We start from the raw sequence: 15673 nt of genomic DNA on the forward strand, positions 1-15673 counted from the left end.
ACTATCCATCCATTTTGGAATATATGGGTCATTCTACTACACTAGATTCGGAGATTACTGTGAACATGAAAAACATGAAACTTAAAATGAACAAAAGTTTTGGTTATCATGAACAGTAAATCAATGTAATTAAGTCCAGTAGCAACATGAAAGGTCACAAGGCCTCATGCACCCAGCCAGCATCATCTCCTTGTCACTCCCTCTTGGCCTCAAAGACCTGAGAGCACCACAAGTCAGAGCTGTACTCAGTGTGAACAGACTGTCTATGAACAATCATGTCCTCAGTTCTCATAAGTCTCAGCTGTCTTCTTTATCTGGGTAAGTAAACACACATATCATAGAAGGTATAGATAATGTAAGCTTTGTCAATGGAGAATCTATGTTGAGGAAACAAACCTGTATAGAATAATGTGTTTTTAAAATGTGATTTTATGTTGTTGCAGTGGTGCATTGGTCAGATGAATAGATAGTGTGACGTCACGAGAGGCTGGGTCCTGGAGGGGTGCTACATTCCCCGGAGGTGGCTGCAGCCCTGAGCAGCTGTGGCTCCCTCTGCTGGGGGAGCCGGGAGCTCCATCCCTCCCTAAAAACGGGGCATTCCCACACACCTGAAACTGATCAGACCCTGATGACCTAAAGGGTTGGGTTAAAGAGGGAGAGCCACAGTTAGGTGGGCAGAGTGGGGTTTGGTGAAGAGAAGGAGTCCTGCGCCTAGAAGAGGCGCCGTTTACGGTTTTTGTAATCCTATGTAAGATTTTGACGTTTTTTGTTAATTCTGAGGATCTTTAATAAACCCCTTGTTTTTGTTCGACCCCGGTGTCCTCGCACTATTTTGAGCTGTCCCGCTGAGGGCTGTGTAGCCTCTCGTGGCGTCACAATAGTAGTAGCTGTTACTGCTGAAATGTACAGTTATATGACTTCTAGACAGTTTCAATGGTTCTTACAATTGCATACTGCTTCGTTTGTGCAAACTTGTAGCATCAGAAGCTTCAGAGCTAAAGCAGAAGGCTGTCCTGCCCAAAACTCCCTACAAAATGTTTAGGATTGAGAATCTCAAAATGTTCCTTCGAGCTACCTGCAGTGGTACAGTCAGAAAGACGGAAAGCTGTTAAAAGGGTCTCGATTATGGCTACCAAAGATCTGAGAACACCGGAAATAGGAAAAGTGAAGACATTTTGGATCACTGAGCCTGGATTTGATCAGGTCTCAGCAGACGAAGCAGGAAATGACACCTACATTCTACAGATTGATCATTTAAAGACAACCGACTCTGCTACCTACTACTGTGTCTACTCGGATCATCACGGTGTAGACCACATTGCACATCCTGTGACAATAACTCTCTTTACAGGTACTTACAGATACAGCTACTGCTGCCAACTGTTTGGTAGGGGTGGGCGGGTCGATCTAAAGTATTGATAGTATCGATACCAATATTGCTATCAGTATTGATCGATACTCGCTCAAGCTCACTTGGCCCCTCCCCCATCTCCCCTGCTATGCTGGGAGTTGTTGCCGGCGTGCACCTGCAGTAACACGACTCAGCAGCACACTATACTAACAGTATTTTTGACAAAACTCTTTGTCCTGTGTTTTATTATGATCATAATCATGATCAACTCATTAAATATTATGAGCTAAGCAGCTATAAGCTGCTTTTCTAAGTAAAAAGTATTGGTATTGGTATAGGCAATACTGGCCCTGTATTTACTTGGTATCAGATCGATACCAAATTTTGCAGTATCGCAAACCCCTACCTGATAACTGTACACTTTCGTATCGACATCTGTACCACTCTGCACGATGCAGTGGCTATGATATCAAGCACACAAGCGCGCTGACATGGATTTCTGTGCAGGCATTTGTGTTTACCGTTAACTGTGTTGCTTTTACAAGCTTTATTTGGGTTACTGCGTTGCATTTAGATCCATATTTTTTCTCTGTGATTATCAATCTAAATGAAGGCACTGACAATGTCAATTGTTAAAACTCAAACGTGAGATTTATACTGGGGCACAGGAGATTTATACTGGGTAACAGGAGATTTATACTGGGCAACAGGAGATTTATACTGGGCAACAGGAGATTTATACTGGGGCACAGGAGATTTATACTGGGGCACACAAGATTTATACCGGGGCACAGGACATTTATACTGGGCAACAGGAGATTTATACTGGGACACGTCACAGAGTAAAAAGGGTCTAACGACGCCCCTGCTAGTGAGCCAGAGTAGTCAGGGTCTGGGCTTTCCGCTCCACTTCATTACAGTATTTGTCAGGTAGACCAGCAGCCCTGTGGACAGAGGAAACATCTGTTAAACAGGTTTGAACCCATCCAAAACGATCACCAAACACATGGTGTCCACGTCCCTCTCCTGCGCCACCATTCTAGAACGATCTACATCTCATTGTTCATGTGTTTCCCTGATGCTCCACTCACTTCAGCTCCTTCAGCTTCTTGTCCTTGATCTCGTTCAGGCGGAGGCGTCGCTCGCGAGCCTCTTCGTCCAGGCGGTCAGCCTCCTTGAAGAACTCCCGCCGCTGGCTGATGGCCTGCTGCTCGCGCTCCCTCACCTGTTGACGGACGCCGTCAGCGTGACGCAGGACCTTCTGCCTGTGCTTGGACTCCTTCTCCTTCTCCTTCTCGATGGACTCCAGCTGAGCTCTGACCAGGGGACAGTAGGGAGGAGAAAGAGAAAAGAGACTACTTTCTGCATTTTGCACACAAACCTTGCTCAAGATTTAGCCCACATTCATTTGTTTTTACAACGAGGTAGCCAAAGGAATGGACGTGAACTATGCACACGGCCCTCCACGCTCGTTACTCCAATGACTGTGGTCATCTCAGGAGAACAACATATCTGCGTACCGTAACACCCTCTCAAACTCGGCCCTCTCCCGTCCGGCTTCGATGGACAGCAGGTGTTCTTTGTGCACAACCTGCTCCAAGCGAGCTGCTTTCAGTCGGGCCTCTTCCTCGTCCTTTTTCTTCAGCTGCACCTTCTCTTTTTTCCTCCACTCCCTCTCCATGGCCTCCTGGTTCCTCCGGGCCCGAAGCTCATCCTAACACAAAATAATCACCGAGTGTTTGCTGTTTTCACACTGGCTGGGACAGCTTCCAGAGATCATTGCGATGGAAATGGTGTCCTTGTTGTCGTCGGGCTGTGTGTGGCGTGTGTTGTTTTCATCAGTGGGGTGAAGTGCTCTGGATGCCCATGTGTGCTGACCTGCTCGGCCTTGTGGTCTTTGTCCCTCTCCTGCAGGGCTCTCAGCCTGGCCACCTCCTTCTCCTTCTCCTTCTGGATGCGTCTCTGCTCTGCCTCATACTCCGCCTCCCTCTCCTGTAAGGGGCCGACGTCGACCACAGGTCAGTCACAGTCTGTGACCCCCTGGAGTCCCACGACACGGAGAGCAGAAATGTGAAGGAAAGAACGACAACCTGTAACTAGAAAAGGAGATTTAAGTGGCTTTCAGACCATTTTTTTGCGGGTGTACTCCATGGCTCTCAAGTCTGCCAGTTGCTCCTCCTCTTTCTTGCGTTCCTTAGCCAGCAGGTTCTCCTCGTTGATTTGCATGATCTCCACCTGCAACTTCATCTGCTGCTCCTTCTTCTTTCCTAGAGCCTGGAGACAGACAACAACCATGGACCACGTCAGTCAGCCAGTCAACATACACACACACACACAGACACACACACAGACACACACACTGTTCACATCCAATACCTCAAGTTCCTCTATTTGCATCCTCTCTAGGTTCTCCAGCATCTGTTGGCCCTCCTGTTCCCTCATCTCGTCAAGCAGCATCTTTTCCTCCAGACGCTCCTCAATCTGATTTACAATCAGCTGTTTCCCCCTGGTCCACACACACAATAATCAAATAGTTAGAGTGTTGTTGTCATGTCCTGCACCATCAGCTTGACGTGAGACAGCGTGTGTGAATGTCTCAACGGCAGGACCCTTACCGGATCATCTGTTGCTTTCGGATCTGGTCGATCTGCTCCTGGGCCTCCAGGGCCCGCCTGCGGTCCAGCTCCATCATGGCGTCCAGACGCCTCTCTTCCTCCTGCAGCTCCCCCAGAATCTGCTTCCTCTCCAGGATCTGAGCATCCCGTACCGCGTGGCACTGGGCACCCAGAATCAACTGAGGAGCCAAGGAGGAAGAGGTATGGGTGTGTGGGGACGAGAAACAGTCCCCTGGTGACATGAGGTCATTGAGGCTTTGCTTACCTCGTTGAGCTTCTTGACCTCGTCCTCCTGCTCCATCCTCATGGCGTTGGCTCTCTCCAGCAGGTACTGGGCCCTATCCCGCGCCTCTGCCTCTAACTCAGTCAGGCCCTGGTTCTTCTGACGGGACAGGTCCGCCTGGCGGATAAGGGCCTTCCTCTCTTCCGCGGCATCCTACATGGGAAAAATGGAGAACTAGTAGCCACTTTTTGGAACCGCTCTGTATTATAGTTGTGTCTTGTTTGATATGATGTGTTGAAAGTAGGAAGTTGTGTCGCTTCTTTCTTACCAGAGCTGCCTCCCTCTCCTTTCGATAGTCTTCCATCATGGCCTCTCTCTCCTCCTTTGTCGGTACCCGACATGCAGAGGCAATCCGCTCAATCTCAGTGGGTGGAAGTATTATGGACAGCCCAGAGGGATCTTCACTAGGAATTCTGGTCAAATTCCATGGTAATTGTTTTAAAATGTTTACTTTAGGTGGGACTCTCGTATATGTTTATGGGTGTAATCTTGGTTTATTGGGTAGGATGGCATTTTATTCATGAGCAATAATCATAAAGCATGCCCCTTAATGACTTTTGCTTCAGTTTTTCAGTTTCTGTTCAGTTTTGTGTATTTTACAGATTGGAGATACTTACTTTAGGTCACGAATGAGGTCTTTGGTGATAATGCGGATTGTGTTGGCTTTTGGGGACTTCTGGCTCTGCCTCTGAGCAGAATGAGACTGACCTGGCATGCGTTCTGACCGACTCCTGTCAGCGTCCTTGACATATCAGATGAAAAGTCGCTATAAAATGCTGTTTCTCTGACACACACACAAACAATTGAGGGTTTAAAATAAAGGACTACGATTGTAGCCTACCTTTTTAGGGGTTCCAAAGAGACTTTCGTCCACATGAGAAGTAAGGGAACGGGTACGGTAGCGACGTGTCTGGGAGCTGCCAGAGAGTCGACCCGATGGGGACCCCACACTTTGTGGCTGCGATGAATACAATGTTTTAAAATGGTACTGTTTGTAGTCTAGGTTCAAAGTTATTGGTATCTTGATATAGCTAATAATAATGTTCTTCAACTTACCATGATCCCAAGATCCCAAGACCAAAATGAATTGCTAAGACGACGACGAGGTAGTAAAAATCATAATACGATAATTATCAAGGGTTTCCAAACTTATAATGTGCCAGTTTTGTTTATCTTTGACCAGCAATAAATGAATGCTTCGATCGTCTCCTATGCGGTGTTTTGTTATTGTGTCTCCATGGAAACTTCATTGCATTCCTAATGACGGGTGAAATGGATGAAATTCATAAAAACGTGAAATTGAGCAAGATACTTTGTTGCAAGCTACTGTAATTGCAACAAATAGCTTAGCTGGAGCTGCACAATCACATTATGACTATTTAGGACATTGGTTCTGGTTATGGTCTGGGACAACTATCTTTACACAAGCCACTTGATGGCGCTATTTACCAATTTACACACAGACTGAAAATGCAACCCTGAAGAAACACGCTTAACTCGCACGTGCCAAGCGTCCTCGCAGCGTACGGAGCCTGCCGTTTTTTTCAGTAACCTAGTTATGTACACACAGCGAGTGTTCTTGTTTTAAATCACTTTATAGATTTGTCCCCGTCAGCCCATTTGTTATTATAATGGATATAGTGAGCGGGCGTACTTTGAACACTATCTGTGACGCCCATTACTCAACCATGGTTATTCAACCATAAGTAACCCATGACAATTAGGGAGACTGGCGTATTGGGCCATTTTTTATATTAAGAACCACTACGTCAAGAAAAATATAATTAGTTTCTAACATATATTTATTTATTATGTGCATTGCTAGGAATCCTAAGAAGCAATGTAAAAAATGCTTGTCAGAAAAGTGCTCTTAGGTTGGTGCAGGCACATTTACACTGGGTTGGGGATAGGCTACATTGAGCATAGGAAGGGGTTTAGATGACAAGGGAAAAGTGTACTGTATAAAATATAGCAAATATATTTTTAAAGACCATAACCATATCTAGACAGGATGAATACACAGGTGTACAAACCATAAACTACCTTTTATGTTTTCGTTCACTTCACACCATTGGTCATGACTACAAAAAGCACACAGATGATCACCCTTGATCATTTTAAGTTGTATAAATATCATTTTAAAATGTTTTGATGGTTGCGTGATCTGTTTTGTCCAATCATGGTATAATAGCCTAAAATATATCATGAATGTGTTACAATACACATTCATGATATATTTTAGGCTATTATACAAGAGGGCTTCAGTGTTCACTCATCACCTCCGCTGAGAGAAGAGCCTACCTTGGGGCCTGATGTCACTATTGGACTCCCCAATTAATCATTAACTGACCCAGAGTAAAATAACACCCACAATAACATCCTGCAGCTAAATGGACAGACAGGACTACAAAGACGGCGAGAAAAACAAGACCAGCAATCTTTATTTTTTTAATAACAAACAAGCAGGTGTTATTCTAACACCAGGTCTGCCCAGTTCCTTTATTTACATTTTGTGCCTGCTCTGTACTGGATGAGCCGAAGGAAAGTAGCCTAAGAGTGTGGAAGTTGACCATTAACCCCACTATTGATTACAGCAAGTCTCTTCTCATTTAAGCAGCCCTGGTCTGCACACTGGATCCTGAAACAAAGTTCACAGTTGAGTAGAACACAGTTAGTACCTCAGACGGCAGGATAAGACGTGTTCTTTTCCTCTATTCAGTGGTGTCTTCATTTTCTCATAGCCTTTGCTACTGGACTACATCAGCCATGTCGACTGCAGGGTATGGATACTACCGGACCACAATTTTCCTGGCCATGTTTGTGGGCTACACGCTGTACTACTTCAACAGGAAGACCTTCTCATTCGTCATGCCCTCACTAATGGAAGAGATCAAGCTGGATAAAGACGACCTGGGTATGCAAAGCCTTCTACGTTTGTCTCGCACATCGGTTCTCTTCAAGTGTCCGCTATAATGTCCTCAAATGTATCTGCATGAAGTCAGGCAACCAAACCGAGCGCAGCTATCTCTTCAAAATGATTTAGTAACCTCATCCCAAACACGTTACATTCTATGTGTCATTGAGACGAGTGCTCTTATTTGTAGTTCTCAAACACCCATGTTCAGTGTGTGACCTGTGCGTCCTCCGTCGTGTGCTCTGCCCCCTGCAGGCATGATCTCCAGCAGTCAGTCTCTGGCCTACGCTATCAGCAAGTTCATTAGCGGCGTGTTGTCGGATCAGATAAGTGCTCGCTGGCTCTTTTCAATTGGCCTGTTCATGGTGGGCGGCATCAACGTGATCTTCTCCTGGTCCTCCACTGTGGCCGTCTTTTCTGTCCTCTGGTTCTTCAATGGCCTGGGTCAGGGACTAGGATGGCCTCCATGTGGCCGTGTGCTGCGCAAGGTAGGGGCCCGGGCACCAGCTATGAGCGGCATGGTCCTCAGCCAATTAGATAGCTGTCAAGTTGTGTGATAGCGAGATATAGCAGTAACGTCATAGCCAATTGGTTAAGAAACATGCATTGCTGGAGCTAGACTAGTGAACTTCTTGTTACAGTGGATGACATTAGGCAATGCTTGGTGACTGGCACCCACCACTGTACAAAATGTCAAGCAAGATCGCCCATGTAGCTCTTTATCACTGTGTCCATTCAACTCCTGCCATCATGCCAAGCCTTGGGGTCACATCTCCTCAAGTCTGTCAATCCGATGTGTGTCATGTCCCCTGGTTCCTCTAGTGGTTTGAGCCTTCTCAGTTCGGAACATGGTGGGCTGTGCTTTCCTGCAGCATGAACCTGGCTGGGAGTCTGGGACCCATAATTGCCACGGTGATGGCCCAGAGCTACAGTTGGAGGACTATCCTGTCAATCTCAGGCCTGTCCTGTGTGGCATTCTCCTTTGTGTGTCTATTGGTCATCAGGAATGAACCCAAGGACGTAGGCCTGGCCAACATTGAAGTGGCGGGGGCCAAAAAGGGGAATACAGGTGAGGACAGTTTTGATCAGTTTGGTCATTAAGACATGGTGCATGCTTGCACTTGTAAACATAAGTCAGACGAATTATTTTTATGCATGCCCATTTTTACTGTTGCTTTGCATTACTTGGATGTATGTTTGGGATTGCATGTGCTTTTACACATAAGGGCCGGGTTTCCCAGATTCGTTAAGAAGCTCTTAACGCTAAGAGCTTCTTAGGAGCGTTCTAAGAGCGTTCTAGAGCGTTCTTAGAACGCTCTTAAGAAGCTCTTAGCATTAAGAGCTTCTTAACGAATCTGGGAAACCCGGCCAAGGTCAGTGACACTGAGCCATTGCACTCTGTACCTAAGTTGCCCCTCTCACATGCAACTGACGTGAGCTACATCTAGATTATGTACACTCCACGTGCTATCAGCAAGTGTGACTGAGTAACTGAATAGTGAGAGCCACAACCCTCAACATTTCCCTCCTTCTTCCCAGGCACCTCCAGTGATGAGAGTACCCTGAAAGAGTTCCTCCTGTCCCCCTACCTGTGGCTGCTGTCCCTGGGATACCTTGTGGTGTTCGGGGTGAAGACAGCCTGCACTGACTGGGGACAGTTGTTCCTCATCCAGGACAAGGGACAATCTACACTCATGGGTGAGGAAGGATTAAATGCTGTTCACTGCCTCTGTCTCATCTGAGATGTGCCTCTAGCAGAATGTCCTGTATGTTAAGTGGTGTGGTTAAGGATATACAAGGTACACTGTGAGCTTACAGTACCCACTTCGTTTTTCTTTTTAAAATATAATCACCACCGTCAAAACTGCTCAATACATGGAGATGGATATGAACTGTACTTTAGTCTCCCCTTGTACAACAGTTCTACTGCTCCGAGTTCCGACTGAGGGGTGTTGACATCAGATCACAGCTCATTGTGTTTCCTACAGGCAGTTCTTACATGAGCGCTCTAGAGGTGGGAGGCCTGCTGGGAAGTCTAGCAGCAGGGTACTTCACTGACAAGGCCGTGGCACAAGTGAGTTGACATGCATCTATGAACTTTTGTTTTGTGTTTGTGAGTTTTAAATGTCATCTGTCAAACAGAAAGAAGAACTTGGATGTTTTTTGTTTTATTCTATGATGCATTGCTTACTAAGGTGCATTGCATTGTAGACCTTTCTTTTGTATAAATGGACAATTCACCCTAAAATAAAAATACAACTTTTTTATCCTCTTCCCTGTAGTGTTATTCATCCAGATTGTTTTGGTGTGAGTTGCCGAGTTTTAGAGAAATCGTCTGTAGCGATGTCTGCCTTCTCCTGAATATAATGGAACTGGATTGAGCAAGTCTTGTGGTGCTCAAAGTCTTATGGCGCTTAAGGCTCTTTCCATGAAGGTATTGTGTTTCTTTGTACAGCAAGGCAAGCGAAACAATGGCAACCCTCGCCACTTTTTGTTGATCGCAATGATGGCAGGGATGTGTGCTTCCATGTACCTTTTCCGCGTCACCGTCACATCAGAGAGTCCAAAGGTAAAGAAAATAACAAATACAGAACATTTGTTCATGTCGGCAGTTAGCATCACTGAATACAGAGGCACTTCAATGTCCCTTTTTCTGAAGGTAGTCTAAGGACCAATGCTTTCTGTTGGTGTCTCTTTAACAACTTCCTTTTTTTTTTACCTGTTACCAGGTGTGGATCCTAGCCTTGGGGGCTATTTTTGGCTTCTCATCTTATGGGCCAATTGCACTTTTTGGGGTCATAGCCAATGAGAGTGCTCCTTCCAACTACTGTGGGACATCACATGCTATAGTTGCCCTGATGGCAAACAGTAAGCTAGTCTATTTGACAAGCTGTTTAGGAACATGGTTGCGTCTTTGATGAGATCCAGACTGAGTAACACTTTTGTTTTCAGTTGGTGGATTCCTTTCTGGGTTCCCGTTCAGCACCATTGCCAAGCACCATGGCTGGGAAATGGCCTTCTGGGTGGCAGAGATCAGCTGTGTCATCACCACAGTGGGGTTCTTCCTGATGCGTAACATCAGAACCAAGATGGGTCACATCCCCAAGAAGGATGACTGATCACCAAGCTTCCTCCGACCTGTTTGAAAAACTAGAGATAAGGATGTACTGTACACAAATCATTGGCCACTGTTTGTCTATGTTGTCTTTAGCAGTTTTTATTTCTAAGAATTATAAACTCCCTTCTCACAATTATTTTTTATTTGTAAGTGACAGCATCCAAGTGGGTGGAAGATGGGGCACTGTGTTTCCTACTTCATTATTAATCATGTTCTACAGTATGAGGGAAATAGTTGGCAGTATGTTATATACGTTAGATGAGGTAGATTAGGCTATTTATTACTGTAACTGTATACTAACTTAGTGGAGGATGCCCATTATAAAGTATTATTGTTGATGCAATGAAGTACATATATTTTTTTCTCAAAATGGCTCTGCAGACATATCCCTCCTGTTTTAGAATTTAAAACATAAATAAATATATATTCTTGTTTACTTGGCTTACTTTATCCATTTTTATCAAACAAAGTTGAGAGCAAAGGAGCGGTATGCAACTTTCACAGCCAACATGATACAATTGTGTTTATTAGTTATTTAGTATGTACAAAGGCAAACATTTAAATATGTACAAGTATCCCAGGATCACTCACGGTATGCACCTCTACAATATCGCAGATTTTCATTACAAACAATTCAGTTCAACTCAGACTGCTTGAAATTCATGATCCTGTTCCAAAGTTACCAGCCTTTTCTGCAACCTCCAAAGCGCTCTTCAAGTTCTGATCAAACAATTCACACCTGGGAACACACAAACAGCAGTACATTGTTTTAGTAAATGATATCAGTGCACTGGCATTTCATCTAAAGGGTGTCCAGTTAACAGGGTGGTTGTTTACCTGATCGGCATCTCCAGAGAATAAAACGGGTTCTTAAGAGCAAAGTCTGAATAGATCTCATAAATCTTCCGCAGAAGTGCATCAATGCCGGACTGTCGGGGGTCTGCAAGCACTATGAACTTTATACCTAAAAGCAAAAAGATTTGAAGTGTTCATATGTCACTTGTGTTCAGTGTTCATATGTCACCGCACAGTTTAAAATAACTATTATACCTGTAAGTGTCTGAAAGCAGTGGAGTTTAAATACGTCGGTTTCCAGCATCTCAATCCCAGAACTACCGACCTCAGGAGACAGCTGTGATCCGATCGCAAACAACCTAGTAGGGGACAGAGCAGCACATCATACAGACTTTTCAACAACAGTGACGGGTTTGAAAGCGGGATGGTTCCATTCACGATAGTCCGACTCCTTATAACATAGAACGAATGTTCAGAAATATTTTAGTTATGTTTACTAATCAATAGTAGTAGGCTAGTTGACCTAATCTATTGTTCTCATCGAACAACACTTACGAATGAAACATTGAAGCCAGCATCAGTTTTTCATTCGAACTCAAACGGGCTCTTCCAAATCGAATGGACACTGGATAATTTGCTGAGTCTTTCAAATATTCGATTATCTCCTTGCCTTCCGACGTAAACTTGCCATTGACGTCCACTCCATTGATAGATAGGACTGCATGACCCACTGAACGAGTACAATGCAATGTTAACATAATTAAGGGTGATTTACACAATTACAGCATAATCTGAAGGAAGGAAAGAAAATAAGTCAGTTAATGCTAGCATACCTCTGATACCATCACGTTGGCCGAATGATACTATAACTTTCTCGTCGTGGATCTTCAGCACCAAATCTAAAGGATAACTAAATGTTTTTTCTGCCTCTGCTCTCGGTACATAGTTGTCATATTGGTAAATTAGTCCTCCTGCCTTATTGACAACATACACACTGAATATCGCCATTTTCACCTTGTTCCGCACAGCTGACACAAGTATCACGTGACATGACTGAGAAAGCGCAATGACGTCAAGGGCTCTGATGAGGTTGAATTTAATGTAAATTATATTCGTTTATATTTTTTGTCCAGTATCAATGCAATTTATGCATATGTTATGGTAAGACTGATATTACGGTTCAGTATTTTGTAAAATATAAGCGATAAGCAACCCAATCAAAATTGAACTCAATATCCCATAGACAATCAGTCCCACTTCCTGATGCACGGGTTCGCTAAGGGGCTAGTGCACGGGTTTAACTTCCTTTCACGCCGACATCTTGACGAGGAGATACCATGGTGAGATTTTTAGGATGGGTTTTCATAAACTTCAAGAGAATATGCGGCTCTTCTGAGAACACTACACATACCGGGATAACGGGAATGTCAGCCCAGATACGTTTTGTTTCTCAGTAGCCACTTGAAGACAGTACCAGTGGGAATAGTCCACTGCTAAACTGAACAGAGCTAACGTTAGCTTGCTGGTAACCCATGCTTGCATGGTGTCATGGCTTATTTCATAATTGGAAAGAGCCGATCGTTTTAACAACCATTTATGTAACGACAACACTGGCCACAGTGTCTATTCAGTTTTACTAAGCATAACGCTCACGTCACTAACATAACGGGTAATGAAATGTCATAACTATTGTATCAAGCTGTCCAGACGGTTCGGGAGCTGTCAGGATTAGAGCTAGCTAGGATAGCTAACCCCCTCCCTCTGGCGGCCTTTAGCTCTGCTGTAGCTGACTTGAGGTGGCTGTCAACGATGGCTCTTGCAAGTGGAAACTTGCACGGGCGACGCATTAAAATGTATTCAGATGCTATTAATTAATACGTGTGCTTCGTTACCTTTCCTTTCCTCTAGCCTCCTAAGACCGATAAGAAAAAGGATGCGGGGAAGTCCAAAAAGGACAAGGACCCAGCCAACAAGGCAGGAGGCAAGGCCAAGAAGAAGGTAAGTGTGCAACGTCTCCTTGATATTACAGGGTCCTCGGGACCCACTGTCCTGCATGGTTTAGACATTTCCCTGCTCCAACACACTTGATTCAATTGAATGTTCGTTATCAGGCTTCTGCTGAGCTTCATAACAACCCATTCATTAGAATCAGGTGTGCTGGAGTAGGGAAACATCTAAAACATACAGGACGGCACCCTGAGGACCAGGATTGAACACCCCCTGTTATATGTGCTTGTAGCGTCATTTTCTATACTTTGCATCCTTAACCATCCTTTCCCTCTTCCCCTGAGCAGAAGTGGTCTAAGGGAAAAGTGAGGGATAAGCTCAACAACCTGGTCCTCTTTGACAAGGCCACCTACGAAAAGCTGTACAAGGAAGTGCCCAACTACAAGCTCATCACGCCAGCAGTAGTGTCTGAGAGACTTAAGATCAGAGGCTCTCTGGCCAGGAATGCTCTCCAGGAACTTCTCGCTAAAGGTGAACAGTCCAGTCCTCTGATCTAGAATGGATTGTGCACTTTTGAGTGAAGGCATGAAGTTTGCATGGCATCAGGATGTCAATTGATCGTGTGCACTACACTGTGTATGTCACACCTTTATACTCCCTGTTTTAAGGTTTTAGACTACCATAAGTCAAACGCATGTGATGTATGGGCAATATGAAATGTGATTATCAAAGCATTTTCTTCCAGTAAGCAATATCACAAAATACAATGTGAAGATGGTGCTGATGTCATGAATTTTGCAATTCTATTAATTGAAAGCATCAGTGCGTCACTTGCGATTGGATCAGAGTTTATTTTTAGGCCACTCACCGGTTTTAATATCTACCATGTAACTGATGGTGGTTTCCTGTGTACACCTCAGGCATGATCAAGCTAGTGTCCAAACACAGATCTCAGATCATCTACACACGCAACACCAAGGGTGGAGATGAGGCTGTGGCTGAGAAGGAGGCTTAAACAGGTGTGTAGACAAATATCTGTTTCAGGTGTGCTTGTTTATTGAAGACCATTTAAGATTCCTCCCACAATTTATTTTATTAAACTGGGACTAGGAAGATATTATTTGTGTGTGTCTAATATATAATTTTGTGGTAATTTTTTCTTTCAGGTTGTGCTGGTATGAGACCTGCAATCAGTTTGTAATGAAAGGTGAATAAAAGCTTGGAAAGATGTGTTTATTTCCTGTGTTCTTCATATCCTCTGAATATTTCAGCAGTGTATAGATGATTGTAACCTTGGTTGTCATTTCATAATGCCTCTGGGAAACATTTCAAGCTTACATGAAGTCAATGGTGTTTACAAGGTCGCTTGAACAAGGTCGTCTGCTTGAAAAAGCCCCTCAACAGCCACCATAACCTTTCTCACCTCCTAAAATGCCAACACTTATGTTTTCTCCTGATCTCCCATCGTCACGGTAGTGTTGCTTGTTTTTCAGCCCTGCATTTACTTCACGCCAGCTTGAAAATGTAATTCCCAGAAAGACTACTTGGGCTGTGGAGTGTAGCTTGAAAAGAAGTGATGTGGTTGAGAGGATATTATTCTGTCAAAACAGTGTTGGGGACTGAAGATGGAACATTGGTGGGCAGGGTGAAACTTCCCCGGGAGACACGGATGCGTTTACAGCTCGTTTGCTGTGCTGTGTTCAATTAGTATCAATGTTTCCAGTCTAATGGAAATCTCTAACCCGATTTTGGTGCTTTCAACTGAGCTGTATTTGTTAATTTGGTCATCCAGCAAACTAAATGAGACATCCTGCCTTATTCCATAATACTAGTTTCATATGAGAACGGTGCATCTGAGCTTTTTCTGCCAGAGTTCGTCCCTGACTGCTGAAGCCTTTTATGGGGGGTCACTGGTAGCCAAAGGCTTTTGAGTTATTGACAGAGTAATGACATTCAATAAAATCAAATCTCCACAGTCCCCCCCCTGCTTAGGGCTTGAGCTGTGGGCGTGCGAGACACAGGGTAGCTTTCTGATGGATGCTGTCAGCTGTCGCTTTTGTCATTGCACAGCGCTACCTCGAGCAGCGACGGGAAAACAATCCGCAGGGCGCTCCCACTGACAGATGCACAACCTGCCACTGTGAAGTCCTCTGGCATCACACGCCTCAGAAAAATACAAAACAATTACTTTCCCCATAATTCTCCCCCCCCTGTTCCGACGGATTCTTTGTGATTCGCCTCGTGAATGTCTGTCGCTTGATGAGACGGGCCAAATGTGTCACACTGAAATGTGTGTTGGAATGGATTGCCTCATCTCCCAGTCTTGAAGTGGAGTTCATCGAGCAAGTTGTTCCTCTGACAATAAACCTTTAAATCATCGGGGGATTTTTCTGTGAGGGAATTGTAATGTTCTCAACTGCCAGATCAAGTTACAAACAACTCGACCGTCAAATCATACTGATATCACAGACCAGACACCTAATGGTTGTGAAAGGTGCCAACTGAAGGCATTATCTCAATTTGGAGACATGCTTTACTTGCAATGTCTGATTGGCATAACCTCTCTGGGTGCAATACTGTTGTTTATTTTTGTGTTTTTATTTGGTTAAATTGCTTGCAAGGAAGTCTTGATTCATTTGTTTACCAAACG

General features: G+C 44.4%; 4 protein-coding genes across 4 annotated transcripts; 2 read left to right on the top strand and 2 right to left on the bottom strand.

The window, feature by feature from the left end:
- Positions 1–1653: 1653 nt before the first annotated feature.
- On the bottom strand, positions 1654–5967 carry cfap45 (cilia and flagella associated protein 45). Its single transcript, XM_062472995.1, has 12 exons — positions 5306–5967; positions 5091–5207; positions 4867–4991; positions 4518–4662; positions 4232–4402; positions 3967–4145; positions 3728–3857; positions 3479–3625; positions 3230–3343; positions 2872–3065; positions 2443–2667; positions 1654–2295 (listed from the first exon to the last, which is right to left on the bottom strand). The coding sequence occupies exons 1-12, from the start codon at positions 5306–5308 to the stop codon at positions 2220–2222; spliced, it is 1626 nt and encodes a 541-aa protein (XP_062328979.1). The 5' UTR covers positions 5309–5967; the 3' UTR covers positions 1654–2219.
- Positions 5968–6637: 670 nt separating this feature from the next.
- On the top strand, positions 6638–10715 carry slc37a4a (solute carrier family 37 member 4a). The gene is made up of 9 exons (XM_062473062.1): positions 6638–6904; positions 6991–7163; positions 7419–7651; positions 7986–8232; positions 8703–8861; positions 9152–9237; positions 9619–9732; positions 9893–10031; positions 10116–10715. Exons 2-9 carry the CDS (start codon positions 7016–7018, stop codon positions 10280–10282), a joined length of 1293 nt encoding a protein of 430 aa, XP_062329046.1. The 5' UTR covers positions 6638–6904; positions 6991–7015; the 3' UTR covers positions 10283–10715.
- Positions 10716–10789: 74 nt separating this feature from the next.
- trappc4 (trafficking protein particle complex subunit 4) lies at positions 10790–12128 on the bottom strand. The gene is made up of 5 exons (XM_062473063.1): positions 11910–12128; positions 11632–11806; positions 11332–11435; positions 11119–11245; positions 10790–11020 (listed from the first exon to the last, which is right to left on the bottom strand). The coding sequence occupies exons 1-5, from the start codon at positions 12082–12084 to the stop codon at positions 10942–10944; spliced, it is 660 nt and encodes a 219-aa protein (XP_062329047.1). The 5' UTR covers positions 12085–12128; the 3' UTR covers positions 10790–10941.
- Positions 12129–12300: 172 nt separating this feature from the next.
- Positions 12301–14251, top strand: LOC134029084 (small ribosomal subunit protein eS25-like). The gene is made up of 5 exons (XM_062473065.1): positions 12301–12416; positions 12985–13074; positions 13371–13554; positions 13944–14042; positions 14190–14251. The coding sequence occupies exons 1-4, from the start codon at positions 12414–12416 to the stop codon at positions 14036–14038; spliced, it is 372 nt and encodes a 123-aa protein (XP_062329049.1). The 5' UTR covers positions 12301–12413; the 3' UTR covers positions 14039–14042; positions 14190–14251.
- The last annotated feature ends 1422 nt before the right edge of the window (positions 14252–15673 follow it).

The sequence above is a fragment of the Osmerus eperlanus genome, chromosome 11 (assembly GCF_963692335.1).
Source record: "Osmerus eperlanus chromosome 11, fOsmEpe2.1, whole genome shotgun sequence".
NCBI lineage: Eukaryota > Metazoa > Chordata > Actinopteri > Osmeriformes > Osmeridae > Osmerus > Osmerus eperlanus.

Bases quoted from the DNA above. Each gene is read 5' to 3' on its own strand.
- cfap45 (XM_062472995.1), bottom strand. The intron at 4,403-4,517 runs GTAAGAAAGAAG...TTTCCCATGTAG, and splicing joins AGGAGAGGGAGGCAGCTCTG to GATGCCGCGGAAGAGAGGAA. The intron at 2,668-2,871 runs GTACGCAGATAT...TCCCCTGGTCAG, and splicing joins GAGTTTGAGAGGGTGTTACG to AGCTCAGCTGGAGTCCATCG.
- slc37a4a (XM_062473062.1), top strand. From the start codon at position 7,016: ATGTCGACTGCAGGGTATGGATACTACCGGACCACAATTTTCCTGGCC. The intron at 7,652-7,985 runs GTAGGGGCCCGG...TGGTTCCTCTAG, and splicing joins GTGGCCGTGTGCTGCGCAAG to TGGTTTGAGCCTTCTCAGTT. The intron at 8,233-8,702 runs GTGAGGACAGTT...CCTTCTTCCCAG, and splicing joins GGCCAAAAAGGGGAATACAG to GCACCTCCAGTGATGAGAGT.
- trappc4 (XM_062473063.1), bottom strand. From the start codon at position 12,084: ATGGCGATATTCAGTGTGTATGTTGTCAATAAGGCAGGAGGACTAATT. The intron at 11,436-11,631 runs GTAAGTGTTGTT...GTCCCCTACTAG, and splicing joins CTGGCTTCAATGTTTCATTC to GTTGTTTGCGATCGGATCAC. The intron at 11,021-11,118 runs GTAAACAACCAC...GTGTGTTCCCAG, and splicing joins TCTCTGGAGATGCCGATCAG to GTGTGAATTGTTTGATCAGA.
- LOC134029084 (XM_062473065.1), top strand. The intron at 13,075-13,370 runs GTAAGTGTGCAA...TCCCCTGAGCAG, and splicing joins GAGGCAAGGCCAAGAAGAAG to AAGTGGTCTAAGGGAAAAGT. The intron at 13,555-13,943 runs GTGAACAGTCCA...TGTACACCTCAG, and splicing joins CCAGGAACTTCTCGCTAAAG to GCATGATCAAGCTAGTGTCC.